At 44.7% G+C, this 15,052-nt stretch overlaps 1 protein-coding gene across 4 annotated transcripts in view; it reads left to right on the top strand.

Annotated features, from left to right (window-relative positions):
• Positions 1–15,052, top strand: part of LOC114791874 (B-cell scaffold protein with ankyrin repeats-like) — a 50,017-nt gene that overhangs the window by 31,048 nt on the left and 3,917 nt on the right. For all 4 annotated transcript variants that reach the window (XM_028982409.1, XM_028982400.1, XM_028982418.1 and 1 more), the window contains exons 8-9: positions 5,130–5,190; positions 7,630–7,839. In XM_028982409.1, the coding sequence (XP_028838242.1) occupies positions 5,130–5,190; positions 7,630–7,839 (271 nt within the window). The remainder of the gene's footprint in view (positions 1–5,129; positions 5,191–7,629; positions 7,840–15,052) is intronic.

Genomic DNA, 15,052 nt, shown 5'->3' with positions numbered 1-15,052 from the left:
CACTCATAGGTCAACAGCGAAACTCACCTGCTCTGATTCTTCTCTCTGCAATTGTGTTTTTTTTTTTTTCTAGAAATGTACTAAAACACTCTAAATAGCACTGGTGAATGTTTGGTTATATCAAGTTTTATCAATGCTGATGCACGTCCGTGGGGTGACAGGGAAGGCAGTGTAGAGACAGGACATCTGGATAAAGAGATTTATTAATAACAAAAAAGGAAAAACAGCACGAGGGCACAACATATGAACAAACTTAAACAAACCCACAGGCCTGTGCCGATTGCCAGGAACTGAAAACAAGTAACAGAGTCCACTTTAATTTTGCAGCCTTCATCTGCTGCCCAACAGGTCCTTATAACAGTGCTCCAGCCATGCACGCTTAATCAGCCTTTCCTGTCCATGGCCCTCTTCCTGCCCATCCTGGCTGGATCCTCATGCCACCCAGGGGGCGCTGTGGAGCTCTGCCCCTCTGAAGGCGAACCAAAGCCCACGCCTGGCCCGCCATGCTCACCGGCTACCGGAGTATCCTTCCCTACCCAGCTCCTTTCAGGAGGAGCTCCCACAGGATGTTAGGAAGGGTTGGAATGTACCTGCTGCTCCTGAGAAGGATCAGGACAGACTGGGCACTTCCCATAGGTGGTTGAGCACTTCGCGGGAGGTGGTGGTGGTTGTGTGGCATGGAGGGTAGTGGCCGTTCTCTGCAGCAGGCAGGGGCACTGGTGCTGCGACGTAGTTTTGCTGGGGATTCAGAAAGAGATAAGAGCTGGAGAGGTGGGTTCCACGCGAGGCAGTACCAGCAGCGCAGTTGCTGGCTGGCGACTCCCCATCGCCCTGTTCCACCAGCTGTTGCACAAGGGCCAAATCCGAGGAAACAACAAAGGAACACATACAAACAAACCCGCAGGCGTGTGGCAATTGCCAGGAACTGAAAACATACAGAAGGTAAGTAACAGAGTCCACGTCGCAGCCTCCGTCTGCTGCCCAACAGGTCCTTATAACATTATATATATATATATATATATATATATATATACACACAAACACACACACACACAGTACAGGCCAAAAGTTAGGACACACCTTCTCATTCAATTTGTTTTCTTTATTTTCATGACCATTTATATAGATTCTTACTGAAGGCATCAAACTATGAATGAACACATGTGGAGTTATGTACGTAACAAAAAAAGGTGAAATAACTGAAAACATGTTTTATATTCTAGTTTCTTCAAAATATCCACCCTTTGCTCTGATTACTGCTTTGTACACTCTTGGCATTCTCTCAATGAGCTTCAAGAGGTCGTCACCTGAAATGGTTTTCCAACAGTCTTGAAAGACTTCCCAGACCCACAATTGACTGGTCATTAGAATATCATACATGTTTGAAATTTTTGCTCATTGAGTGGGTTTGTCCTCACTGTTCTCAATGTGCGAAAACCGAGCTGAAGTTCAAGTAGCACAGATGGAATCTCAGCTCATTCAGATCACACACAAGCAAACCTTTTTACCGTGGTCTCACCTACTTATCATGACTGGAACAACATGGAGAGATGTTATTTATAGTGGTAAATCAAATTATTTTTGTGACTAAAGAGTAGCCATACATGCCTTCGCCTTTTTTATTTTTTCTGTGCACCACATAGGCAAAGCAGCACATTGCTTGTGTAGTGTGAGCAGTCAGGTCACAACTGAACATCAAACTATACAGTGTGCACACATAAATTGTGAGTTTTTTTTTTCGCATGTGATTTATTCATGCAGTTTGAGCTGGGTGTTTACACAATTACAGGAAATGAGCGGGGGGAAATTGTACAGTATAAGGGCGCTTTCACACCTTAGTTTGTTTGTTTTGCTCCAAATCAGTCAACTAGTATGGAACAATCCACACGACCCAAAATGCGTTCATGTATATATTGTGTCTACATCTCTTCTCTCCCCATCACGAAGCCTGTTTGCTGCTTTGGTGTCAGAAGTTGTATAGGGAGTCTTCAAAGTGGAGTGACACAGGTGTGAGAACTGTGCGAAAAAAAAGTGTATTCCATTGAAGACAGGCGGCGGATGCGTGCACATGGTCTCCTCTTGCCCATTTGCAAGTCAAAACCTTTAAATTACACCAGCCATTTGTTGACAACAGAACTTTGATAACATAACAAACATTCAAACATAGAAATTAAACACCTTTAATTAATAAAAAAGCTCATCTGAAATTTGATGCCTTCTACAAGGAGAGTTGACGTCAGGGTAACTGATACCTGAAAAAGCAAGAGTGAGTGTCAGGGAGATGGTCTGGTGGGTTATGGGACATGAACCTACCGACCAACAGTCTACTGAGGTGATGGTGACTGGGAGACGGAGACTGTTGAGAGGGAGCCAGTTTCCGGGCATAGGTGCTGTTAATGAAGTTGCCTGCTGCATTGGAATCCATGAAGGCGGTGGCCTTCTCTGTCTGGGTTCCCTATTCCAGGACAGCAGGCAGAACGAGGCGTGTGGGAGATGGCAGGAGTAGTGTGACCTGGCCACCCAGATGAGCTGGGCCTCTGTTGATATGGTGGTGAATAAGTGCATTTGCTATGGGCAGCTTGCATGTTTTGGAAGGACAAATGAATGCTGAAAGTTATATAAAGGTTTTAGAGCATTTATATTTCATTTAAGACCAGTCAATGCAAAACCACATACTATTACATCACCATGACAACAACATGGGATCAGGTGCTGAATTGGCCTGCCTTTCATCGATAGAAAACATTTGGCGCATCATTAAACATAAAACACACCAAAGGTAACCTCAAACTCTTCAGCAGCTATATCAGGCAAGAATTGGACCAAACAGTCATTTACAATTTCAGTAAATTTCCTCTATCACCATGACGTTTAAGGAATAAAATAATTTTTGTATTAGGCCCCTAAACAAAAAGGCAGAGAGCAATCGTATACAGAGCTTTATAACTTTACAAGAATTGCATTACAAATATCTAAATGTGATGAGTAATTAGTTTGTACCTTCTATCTGTTAATGCTTCTTTTATATCAATAAATATGTTCATAACACAGAATCCATAATGTGCATTATCAATATTGAGGAAAAAAAGTGTGGACTTTTATTGCAATTGAAATCGAATGTGGGTGCAATTACTGGTCCTGGTGCACTGCCTCTTCTTTATTCCCTGCACCTGGATCTCTCCTTTACAGGACTACCTACACCAGTGTTCCGGGTTCAGTATTGCAGAACTGCCTGTCAGCATGGTGTGTGTATGTGGTGTTGTTGTTGAGTGTGTATTGTGTTTATGGTCAGGGCAGACCCTGAGTGGGCAACGTTTTTGAGTCTGTGGGACTGTGCGTGTGTTCATGCAGTGTGAGTTTGCGTGTGTTGACCTAGAGAGTGTAAACTGTCCTTTTCCCGTTTCCACTTCCATTTGCCCCAAATAGAGTTTTGTGTTTGTCCAATTTAAATAAAATGGAGTGGGAGGGACAGTGGCAGCAACAACAGGGCTCCGGCACTGCTGTCACTGGTTGTCCTCCATGGTACCAGAGGAGCCGGACCTTCTGGTGGGCCCCCAGACGTCGTCTGGCTCTGCGGCTTCCCGGAGACCATTCTCCATAATGCACGGAGGTGCACGTCTCTGCTTGACACTTAAGCACTCCTCCTTGCAGGGACCAATTACCCACCTGCAGGGTTGTGCCTTCAGGCGACATCCAGCCCCTGCCCCTGCACATCCCTACTGTCGGTGTGGGGGCTTCACCAGACCCCTCCAGGCTCTGCATTTGTTGGGACGAGCAGGCCCTCTTCCTACTTATTCCAGCTGAACCCTTATGTCACTCTAGAGTTTCTGTGGCTCTCAACCTCCCTGTCCCTCTTATCGACTACCAGAGGGTCCATCCCTGTCACTTCCCTGCTCACCCATCCCTCAGGAGGAGTCCCCCAGCTCCGAGAAGAGGGGAAACAATAGCCCATCTGATTACAAAATAGTAATAATCCAACTTAAACCAAATGTATCCAATTTCCATAAAATTTAGAAATTTTATCATCCTTCGAATTTCAAACATTGCTTTAATACCAAAATAATATCAATATTTTGCCTTGTACAATTTTGCTGTAAATAAAAGCTCTTGTTTGCTTGCTCTAGTTTTTGGTATTTTCTATGCAATTTGGTGAAGATTCCAGGAATTTCCAGGAGACTTGGGATACAGTTGTGTGTCTGAGTTTTAAAGGAATGTAAAGACACAAACAAAAGATGCTAATTTCTGCCTTTTTATTGAGCATGAAAAATTCCCAAGGCTGATCACTGAGATTGAGCTGAATTTCTTTTTACTATCATCAATCAAGATCATATAAATGGCCAGCCCTGTAACACAGGCTTCAGGTCCATTAGCAATCATAAAAATACAATACTCGTAGAAGTGCAAGTGCAGTTCATGTGAGGATGTTTTTGTTTCATATGCTGCAACCTTTTACGCACACTGATATCTTAATTTTCTGCCATTGCCATAAAATAAATTTTATAATAAAATGCGGATGCATTCTTCTTCCTCGCCATGTCCAGCCAGCATGACAGTTTCAGTTAAAACTTTTCACAGGGTGGTAGTAGCCTAGTGGGTAACACACTTGCCTAAGAACCAGAAGATCCAGGTTCAAATCCCACTTACTACAATTGTGTCCCTGAGCAAGACACTTAACCCTAAGTTGCTCCAGGGGGGGACTGTTCCTGTAACTACTGACTGTAAGGCACTCTGGATAAGGGCGTCTGCTAAATGCTGTAAATGTAAATGTCAAACAGTTTCTGTAAAACAATGATACTGGTGCTGTGCAGTAGTGTACAAAGCAAGAGTGATACGATAAAAGGTGGACTTTGGTGACTACTTAAACAAAGCAAAATTTAAATTAAGTGTTTTTTTGTATTTGAATCATTTGATTTACTGAAATTCTCATTTCAGCCCTAGATAGTATTATGGTCTGCTGCATCTAAACCTGGCCATCAAAACACAAGAAGCTGAATATAAAGGTTGAACTACGTTTGCAGCAGTCATGTTCCATGCATTTGTGTTCCATGAATTTTTAACTAGAGAACCTCAAGGAAACCCATGCCAACACAGGGAGTGCATCTCCGATGATGAATTTTGTTGTTTTGCAGAACAAGTACAGAAATGGTGGTAATAGGGATGAAGAAGTCTATGAGAAGATGAGAAAAACTGGTGAGTAATGCCAATACATTTTGTCTGTTTAAATGTGAATTAACACATTAAGATAATGCACAACAGCATGAAATGAAAGAACATTGCACATCAAATGTGAATAAAAATCACATGCCAGGGGTCTCATTTATGAAATTTTGTGTAGAACTCATACTAAAAATGTTCGTACAGTATAGGCCAAAAGGTTTGGACACACCTTCTCATTCAATGTGTTTTCTTTATTTTCATGACCATTTACATTGGTAGATTTTCACTGAAGGCATCAAAACTATGAATAAACACATGTGGAGTTATGTACTTAATAAAATGTAGAGACCTGGCGTCCACAGTCACCGGACCTGAACCCAATCAAGATGGTTTGGGGTGAGCTGGACCGCAGAGTGAAGGCAAAGGGGCAAACAAGTGCTAAACACCTCTGGGAACTCCTTCAAGACTGTTGGAAAACCATTTCAGGTGACGACCTCTTGAAGCTCATCGAGAGAATGCCAAGAGTGTACAAAGCAGTAATCAGAGCAAAGGGTGGATATTTTGAAGAAACTAGAATATAAAACATGTTTTCAGTTATTTAACCTTTTTTTTGATAACTCCACTTGTGTTTTGATGCCTTCAGTGAGAATCTACCAATGTAAATGGTTATGAAAAATAAAGAAAACACATTGAATGAGAAGGTGTGTCCAAACTTTTGGCCTGTAAGGTATGTAAAGAAAAAGATTTTTGAAAATGTGTGCATGCACACTTGCACGCATTATACGCTTTATCTTCCTGGGATTGTTTGCACATGGAATTTCTGCATTTCCCTCCCTCTACACGCCCTCCTTCAACCATACATGGTAAATGCAAATCTCCCTATGAATATTTAAGCCTCTGATGTCAACCTAAAAAACGGCATCATGGCAACCGAGAGGTGGACACAGAAGTTGGGCTTGAACCCAACATGTTCACTAGACTTAAGATGGACATACACTGTGCGATTGTTCATGGTGGTTTCCTGTCATGGGGTAAACACCCAGCTCAAACTGTATGAATACATCTAATCAAAAAGTCCTATGCAACCTGACTGCTGAAACTACATGAAACTACTAGGTCTTAGTGTTAATTTGATGTATTAATAAAATGTAATACATTTATAAAAAAATATATATATATTTATTTTATGCTTTTTAGCCACTACTGATTGAAGGTTATTGTTTTGAATAAGGTTACTTGGTTTTGATTATTAAAACAATCAGGTTAAAGCAAAAGGATTTGGGGTACCCAAGAAGTTGGGTACATTCATTAAGTCTCCTCATGCAACCATCTGAAAATGAAGTAATTAATAATTACATATGTAGCGCCCCTAGCCCAGCCAGGGATACGCTCCCTGGGTTCCCTCTGAACCTCAGTATTTAACTTGTAAAACTAGTGTTAAATTTTGGATATGCGCATTTTCTCCCACCACTTACCAATAAGGTAAACCACTAAATACACAAATTAACACACCACAAGTATTCTAACACACACAAAGAATTTACTAAATATATTTACATATTACATTAATGATTAGAACATGAACAATTAGATGAAATAACATTTCACTCAACACATATATAACATCTCAAAAGTAAAAGTCCTCGAACACTCAATAACTCTAAAATAGTTGAAATAACCCGGGTACCCCACACTACTCGCTGCAGGCCTGAGTCGCTGCTCGGGTGCGTGGTAGCTGAAACATAAAATGGCTGCTTCACTCGCGTAGAGCAATAAACCAAAAAATACCCGGTACCTCCTTAATCCGTCATCCGCTGAACGGCATGAAGGAGCCTTCTCAGGATCGGTCCTGGTGTCCAGCAGAGCTCACTCGGTTCTGGCCTCCGTCCGCGTCTTCCCTTCCGTGACCCGCGTACCGCGTCGGGTTCACCGCTCTAAATCCCGCTATTGTAATGGGTCACTGTCCGTTTCCCACTAGCGCTATCTGTTCTGATGGTTATAAATACATGTGCTATGTATCTATTATCTCAGGCTCACAGGTAACTTTACTGCACCTCACGTCCATCCTCCATCCTTCTCCTCTCCCTTCTCTTCCGGTCTCCCCAACCAATCACCCCCCACCCACCCCCCCCCGCTCACACACATTACCGAAAGGAAATACTTTACATATATAAAAAAGGTATTAAATGCAAATACAATAAATAAACAATAAATAAACACCTTATCCAGGCATTTATCAGTTCTATAAAATAAATATCAACAGAATAAAATATCAGCAGGGCTACACATAGTTTGAATGGTATCATGTTTTGCCAGTAGAGAAATGTGTCTGGCAAATTAGCCAGATGACCAAAAAATTAACTGATGGAGACCGACAGTAGCTGACAGAGCTTCATTAGCTTATTGCTATCTACTGGCCAACTATTGTTGCCTATTCTGCTAGTATTGTTGTCATTGCATTTGATCCTTTAGAGTCACCCAGCCCTGCAGAGGCCCAAGATGATGAGCAGGACATGCAGGATGAAGGTGAAGACCTTTATGCCCATCTGGGTGCAGGCGATGAGTATGACACTATCATGATCTCCAGCAACCCTGTTGCTATCACCAACCGGCCTCCTGCCCCAACACCACGTCCAGAGAACATGCCCACAAAGGAGAACAGCACCCCATACATTGCTCAAGGTAAACCCATGATGATAACACATTCAGTTTTAATTTAGTGAGCACAAACACAGAGTCTCAACAACAAAAAGCAGACCCAGAAATGAGCCTTTGAAATAAATACATCTCATAGAGTTTTTTGCTCTTGTTAGATAAAGAGAACTGGGTACGAAATATGCTGTGTACATAATTGGTGCAGAGTTTGTGAAATGTTCAGTTTCAGGAGTATAAATAATTTAGACTGGCAAAGAAGCTAAATTATGTGTGTTGTTATGGACTGTATCAATCATTTTTAAGATCCTGATTAAGTTCTTTCTTCATTAATAGCCATGCTTCAGCATCCAACATACTTTATCTCCCTCCTCCTTAAACCGTCCCCTTATCATGGTGGAGGAGTTTGAGCGCCCTAATGATCCTAGGAGCTATATTGCCCCTGGTAGGGTCTCCCATGACAAATTGGTCTTAGGTAAAGGGTGAGACAAAGAACAGTTCACAAGGCCCTTCATGTAAGGAATAACAAAGAGCCAGTGTACTCTATCCGGAGGGTTACCGAAGTCCCACCCTGGAGCCAGGCCTGGGGTTGGGGACTGTGAGTGAGCACCTGGTGGCTGGGCTTTCGCCCATGGGGCCCGGCCTGGCCCAGTCCGAACTGGATACATGGGCTCATCCAACTGTGGACCCACCACCCGCAGGAGGAACATGAAGGGTCCGGTGCAATGTGGATCGGGTGGCAGACCGAGGCGGGAGCTTTGGCGGTCCAAGGGAAGGGAAAACTGGCTATTGGGACATGGAACGTCACCTCTCTGGAGGGGAAGGAGCTGGAGCTTGTGAAAGAGGTTAAGTGGTACCGGCTAGATATAGTCGGTCACCTTGACACATAGCAATGGCTCTGGAACCCAAGTCCTTGAGAGAGGTTGGACACTCTCCTTTGCTGGAGTTGCTCCGGGTGAGAGGCGGAGGGCTGGGGTTGGCTTTTTGTTAGCCCCAAGACTCAGTCTCTTTGTTTGGGTTTAGCCCAGGGGACGAGAGCGTAGCTTGCCTGCGCCTTCAGGTCAGGGAATGGGTCCTTACTGTTGTTTGCACTTATAAATAACAGCTTAGAGTACCCACCCTTTTTAGAGTCCCTGGGACGAGTGCTAGATAGTGCTCCGACTGGGGTCTCCATTGTTCTGCTGGGGGAATTCAACGCTTACGTGGGCAATGACAGCATGACCTGTATGGGCGTGATTGGGAGGAACGGGCCTGCCAGATCTGAACTCAAGTGGTGTTTCGTTATTGACTTCTGTGCAAGCTGCAGTTTGGCCAGAATGAACACCATGTTCAAACATAAGGATGCCCATCGGTACACTTGGTACCAGGGCAGTCTAGGTTGCAGTTCAATGGATTGAGCCGTATCATCTGTCCTGCGACCATATGTTTTGGATACTCAGGTGAAGAGAGGAGCGGAGCTGTCAACTGATTGCCTCTTGGTGGGGAGTTGGATCTGATGGCATGGGAAGAAGGGTGGTAGTAGCCTAGTGGGTAACACACTCGCCTGTGAAGAAGAAGACCCAGGTTCGAATCCCTCTAACTACCATTGTGTCCCAGAGCAAGACACTAAGTTGCTCCAGGGAAACTGTCCTTTGTAAATACTGATTGTAAGTCACTCTGTATAAGGGTGTCTGATAAATGATGTAAATGTAAATGTAAGATGCCACGGAGACCTGGCAGAACCAATTGTATAGTGAGGGACTGCTGGGAGCACCTGGCAGAAGAACCTGTCAAGATGGTCTTCAATTCCCACCTTCAGCAGAGCTTTAAGCATGTCCCGTGGACATTGAGTCTGAATGGACCTTGTTCCACTCTGAAATTGTTGAGGCGGCTGTTACTAGCTGTGGTCGCAAGGTGGGCTGTGCCAGTCGTGGCAAAAACCCCACGTACCCGCTGGTGGACACCAGAGGTTGGGGGAGCCGTCAGGCTAAGGAAAGAGGTCATGGCTGGTCTGTGGGTCTCTAGAAGCAGCAGACAGGTACCGAATGGCCATGCAGGGTGCAGCAGTGGCAATCCCCGAGGCAAAATCTTGGGTGTGGGAGGAGTTCGGTGAGGCCATGAGGAAAGACTACCGATCGGCTCCAAAGAGGTTCTGGCAAACCATCCGACGCCTCAGGAGAGGAAGGCAGCAACTTGCTCACAGTGGGGATAGGGAGCTGCTGACGTCAACTGCGGCTACTTTGAGGAGCTCCTCAACCAACATGCATTCCTTGAGGAACCAGAGCTGGGATACATGGGTATGGACTGTCCAATCTCATGGGCAGAAGTTTCTGAATTAAACAGCTAAACAGCAGTGGAGCCTCAGGGTGGATGAGATCCGTCCTGGGTATCTAATGGCTATGGATGTTGTAGGGCTGTCGTTGACATGTCTCTGCAACATTGCGTGGACATCGGGGGCAGTTCCAGTGGAGTGGCAGACTGGGGTTGTGGTCCCTGTTTTTAAGAAGTGTTCCAAATATAGGGGGCTCACACTCCTCAGGTCCTGGCCCAAGTGGAGGAGTTTAGGTATCTTGGGGTCTCTTTCACGAGTGAGGGAAGAAGGGAGCAAGAGATCAACAGGCATATTGGGGCATTGTTGGCAGTGATGCGGACATGAACTTTCACTTGCATGAGTAAGGTGCACTGGTGACAATGGAAGAGATGGTGTAGAGCATGTAAAGGTCAGATTACTGTCTGTTATACAAACCATGCAGCTGAAAATAAACATCTTATTTCATAGTTTCAGTTACCTGACTAACCGCTGACTAATCATCAATTACCATAACATTGCAGCTTATCTCCAAAAGGAAAGAGGATCTTTTACAAAATATTCTGTTACTTAGACAAAGTTTGCATGGACTCTCAGTCTAGTTATTTCACTTTTCTTTTCTTGCAAAACTTAACTATGACTTAAATTAGACCTGCCTGACAAGGTGATTGTGTGGGACTGAGCATGAAGGCAAAAGGACACGGGTGTTTTTTACCCCAACAACTCAAAGTAACAAATCTGTCATGGCTGCAGTGCCAACCCCATCACCACAGGGGTGGCAGTCCTGCACTCCACATTCCTGAAAAAATTCAACCACAAGAAACCCCACGAAATTTCCAAACATTGTGATTTCATTGTTGATATTTATCACATTGCTGTAAGTCTCACCTTCATCTGATTCCAACAACCTTCATCTGATTCCTTGCCAACCATTTGACCCTGACCTTGGTTCCTTGATAGTCTTTGCCTGCTCCTGTTTAAATCTGATAGCCTTGTCTTCCACTCTTTGAATGATGTTGCTTCAGCCTTCTCCTCTGATGATCCAAGTCTTCCTGCTACTGACCGTTTATGTTTGAATAGTCCTCAGCCTCTGGCCCCCCATACTTCATGGTAGAAATATCTTGTTCTCCATCCTAAATCTTTCTATCTCCTACTGTAGAGAATACGTTCAGTCATGTGCATTTCCAGACAGGACCGATCCCTCTACACACCAAACCAGACCATGAGGAATCCTCTAATTTTTAGGTTTCCCTGGTTGGCCACCCACGAGTGCCACATCTATTGGGCCAGTAGCACCATTCAAGGATAGGGTACGCAGGCTGACCACCCCCAACACACACAGGTCATGCCCCTCAACCCATGTCGAGTCAAGTCATGCCCATGCCAAGCCAAGGAGCCACACCTGTGCCAAGCCCACATGGAGCCAAACCACACCCACTTAGTGTTCCTCGATCCACAACATGCCCATGTCCTGTTCTTCTGCCCAGTTCCAGGGCCAAGCCTTGCCAGGGGTTCCAGAGTGTTACCACAACCTGGCAGCCATCTTTAATAAGATCCGGGCCTCAGCACTGCCACTTCACAAACCAGGGGAGCAGTGGTTGACCTAGCGGTTAATGAAGCGGCCCCATAATCAGAAGGTTGCTAGTTCAAATCCCGATCTGCCAAGGTGCAACTGAGCAAAGCACCGTCTCCACACACTGCTTCCCGGGCGCCTTTCATTGCTGCCCACTGCTCACCAAGGGTGATGGATTAAAATTTTGTTGTGTGCACTTTGTGCTGTGCTGCAGTGTTTCAATGACAATCACTTTACTTTCACTTTTGTATGACCTGTCAATTGATATGCTTCCAGGCATATCCAAACCAAGAGGTGGCCTGGGCACCATTCGTCCCTCCACCTCTCCATATTTCTTCATTTCTTCAATGGAAGGATGCATCCACTACCAACAGCTCAACGACATCACCAAAAAGAATTGGGATTCATTACACCCATCGGCCATTATGAATACTTTGTCATGCCCTTTGAACTCTAACAGCCTTCCTGCATCTCAGGCCCTTGTAAATGACCTCAACTGCTTTGCACACATCTTCTTCCCTGACCTCCCATCCCACATCACCCATGTCCGCACAGTGCTCCAAAAATTTCTACAGAACAGATGTTATGTGAAGCTTGAGAAAAGCTCCTTTCATGTCACTCACATGACCTTCCTGGGCTTTAACCTCAGCCCTCAGACCAAGACCATGGCAGTCACCGAAAGGCCCGTTCCTACATCCATCAACCAGCTGCAGCAATTTTTGGGCTTTGCAAATATCTACAGATGGTTCATTTGTGGCTAAAGCCAGGTGGCACAACCCCGCAAGCACAGCAGGCATTCAACACCCTCAAACTGAAATTCACCACAGCCCTTGTCCTTGTTCAGCCTGACCCTCGAAGTAGATGGTGTCAGACCTCGGAGCGGGGGACCGTCTTGTCTCCATGCACCCAGATGGATCAGAAGCTGCACCGCTGTCTTTTCTTCTCCTGGTGGCATGACCCTGCTGAACGGAATTATGATGTGGGAAACCTGCTGGCCATCAAACTGGCACTGGAGGAATAACATCATTGGTTGTAGGGGGCAGCATCGTTCCTGGTCCTCACGTATCACAAGAATCTCACCTACATCCACGCGACTGAACCATCGCCAAGAGCCTTATTCTTCACCTGGTTCAATTACACCCATTCCTATCAACCGAGCACCTGAAACACAAAGGCAGACAAATTGTCCTGCCAATACAGCCACGACACAGGAAACCAGACCCCTCCAGTCCTCTCCACTCTTGCCCAGGTCCTCCACCAGTGGTGAACCAAAGCATTCGCCATCTGCAACACACCTGGTGGACCTTGTCAGACAGCAGAAATCCCAGACATTCGACAGACATTCACAGATATTCACTGTGAAAAGTGCAGTGAGTGGAAGAGCGGCTGTATTATTTAGTATTTTCACACACATGCCGAAAACATGGAACAGCGGTGAACCTTCCCAGGACTTTTTTGCCATGATTCCCAGGACTTTTAGGAAAATACAATTTTAGGAAGGTGCTTGTTCCATCAAATCTGGTGTGTGTCCCATCAAATCCTGCTGTGTTAAATGGAGCCATGAATTCTGCTCTTACCAAAAAACCTGAAGGAGAATGTGTGGCCATCAGTTTGTGACCTCAAGCTGAAACTATTTTAGATTTTGCAGCAGGACAATGCACCAAAACAGAATGAAGACTTTGGAGTGGCCTTGTCAAAGTCCTGACCTGAAACCTATTGATATGCTGTGGCATGACCATAAAAAGGTGGTTCATGCTTGAAAACCGTCTAATGTTGCTGAACTACAACAATTCTGCATAGATGAATGGCGAAAACAACAAAAATTCCTCCACAGCGCTGTAAAAGACTCATTGCAAGTTATCTCAAACACTTAGCTGTTGCTAACGGCAGTTCAACCAGATATTAGGTTTAGGGGCAATCACTTTGCCAGTTAGGGCCATGTAGGTTTGGATTTTTTTTTTCGCCCATAATAATAAAATCATTCACTTAACTGCATTTTGTGTTTACTTGTGTTGTATTTGATTAATATTTAAATTAGTTTGATGATCTGAAACATTTAAGTCTGAGAAACATGGGAAATATATAAATCAGGGAGGGCGGCAACACTTTTTCACACTACTGATATACTTGAAATTCACCACAGCCCTCGTCCTTGTTCAGCCTGACCCTCGAAGTAGATGTGTCAGACCTCCATTCAACACTGCAAATAACGTTGCACAACCCTGGCTGGCAACAATGCAAGATTAACAAAAGCAATAAAAAGCAATAAAAGCAACAGAGTTGCATAGAAATCTTCAACATTTAGTCTTCCCCTCATCAAGCATCTTGTTTACGTTGGTTAATGAGAAAAATTCGCTTTTTCTACTTCATGTCATTTTCAGTGCAGTATCCTGCCTTTCTCCTTTGTGTGCTCTCTGCTCTCACTGTCAGATCTGGTATATAATGATTATTCACCATGTGTTAATGTTCTGTGCGGTGTGTAAACTAATTAATGTGCCAGACGTTGATTGTTGAAAGTTTCATGGGGACACCCAGGGGGTACATTCGCAGACATAGTTCATGGGGTGGGTAACGCTGGAACAACTAAGGGCTGGCAGCTGTGGTGCTCACCTTCAAAAGTAGGTGAGGGTAATTCAAAAGCGTGGTCAAGGGATGTGGCAAAAGTAGACATGAGGCGTGGTCAATAGGAACTCTACTGACGAGTGGCTGGGGAAGCAGGAAAAAACTGGATGTTATAGTGGAGATCATCTTGCTCACCTGCATCCAGGTGCCGGCCGGATTCAGGGAGGCCCTTAATGGTGCTAATTTCAGAGCAACATGTCCCTTTCTCACAGCGGTGGCTGTGAACGTGTTCCATCAGGCATGAGTTGGTTTCTTTATGTTCTCAATTTCAGTTTTCCTTCACGCTTCCCTAGAAGCCATTGAGAGGCAGAACACTTGTGCCTTAGTACTTGTGGCCTTAGCCTTAGAGAACACTTACAGGACAAATGCATATACATGTGGCATTTTATTTGCCATTAAATATGGAGCATTGACAGAAGAGAGAGACACTGGACCCATGGCAGAAGCCCTTCATTCTTCTCCTCAGCAGAATCCTCAGCTGATTGCCGGCATCTGCAACCAATCACAGTGATCTGGAGGCCAAGTCGGCCCACATCATGCATTACATATGTTTTCCATCCTTCCCTAGAACTGCCAGCCCCTCGCCAACTACAAAAAGAAAAAATTTACATGAAACAACAGTGAGGGGGAGCCAGAAAAAAAGAGGGAGGGAACAGAGAAAGAGGACAGGGAGGGAGGGGGTTTCCAGGCATTTGCATAGCAGGGCCTTTCAACCACAGGCCGATCAGATTCTGCCTCCCACTTCTGTGGATGTGCTATGT

Source organism: Denticeps clupeoides, chromosome 1, assembly GCF_900700375.1.
Source record: "Denticeps clupeoides chromosome 1, fDenClu1.1, whole genome shotgun sequence".
Lineage (NCBI taxonomy): Eukaryota > Metazoa > Chordata > Actinopteri > Clupeiformes > Denticipitidae > Denticeps > Denticeps clupeoides.
This window is presented reverse-complemented; position numbering and strand designations above follow the sequence as displayed.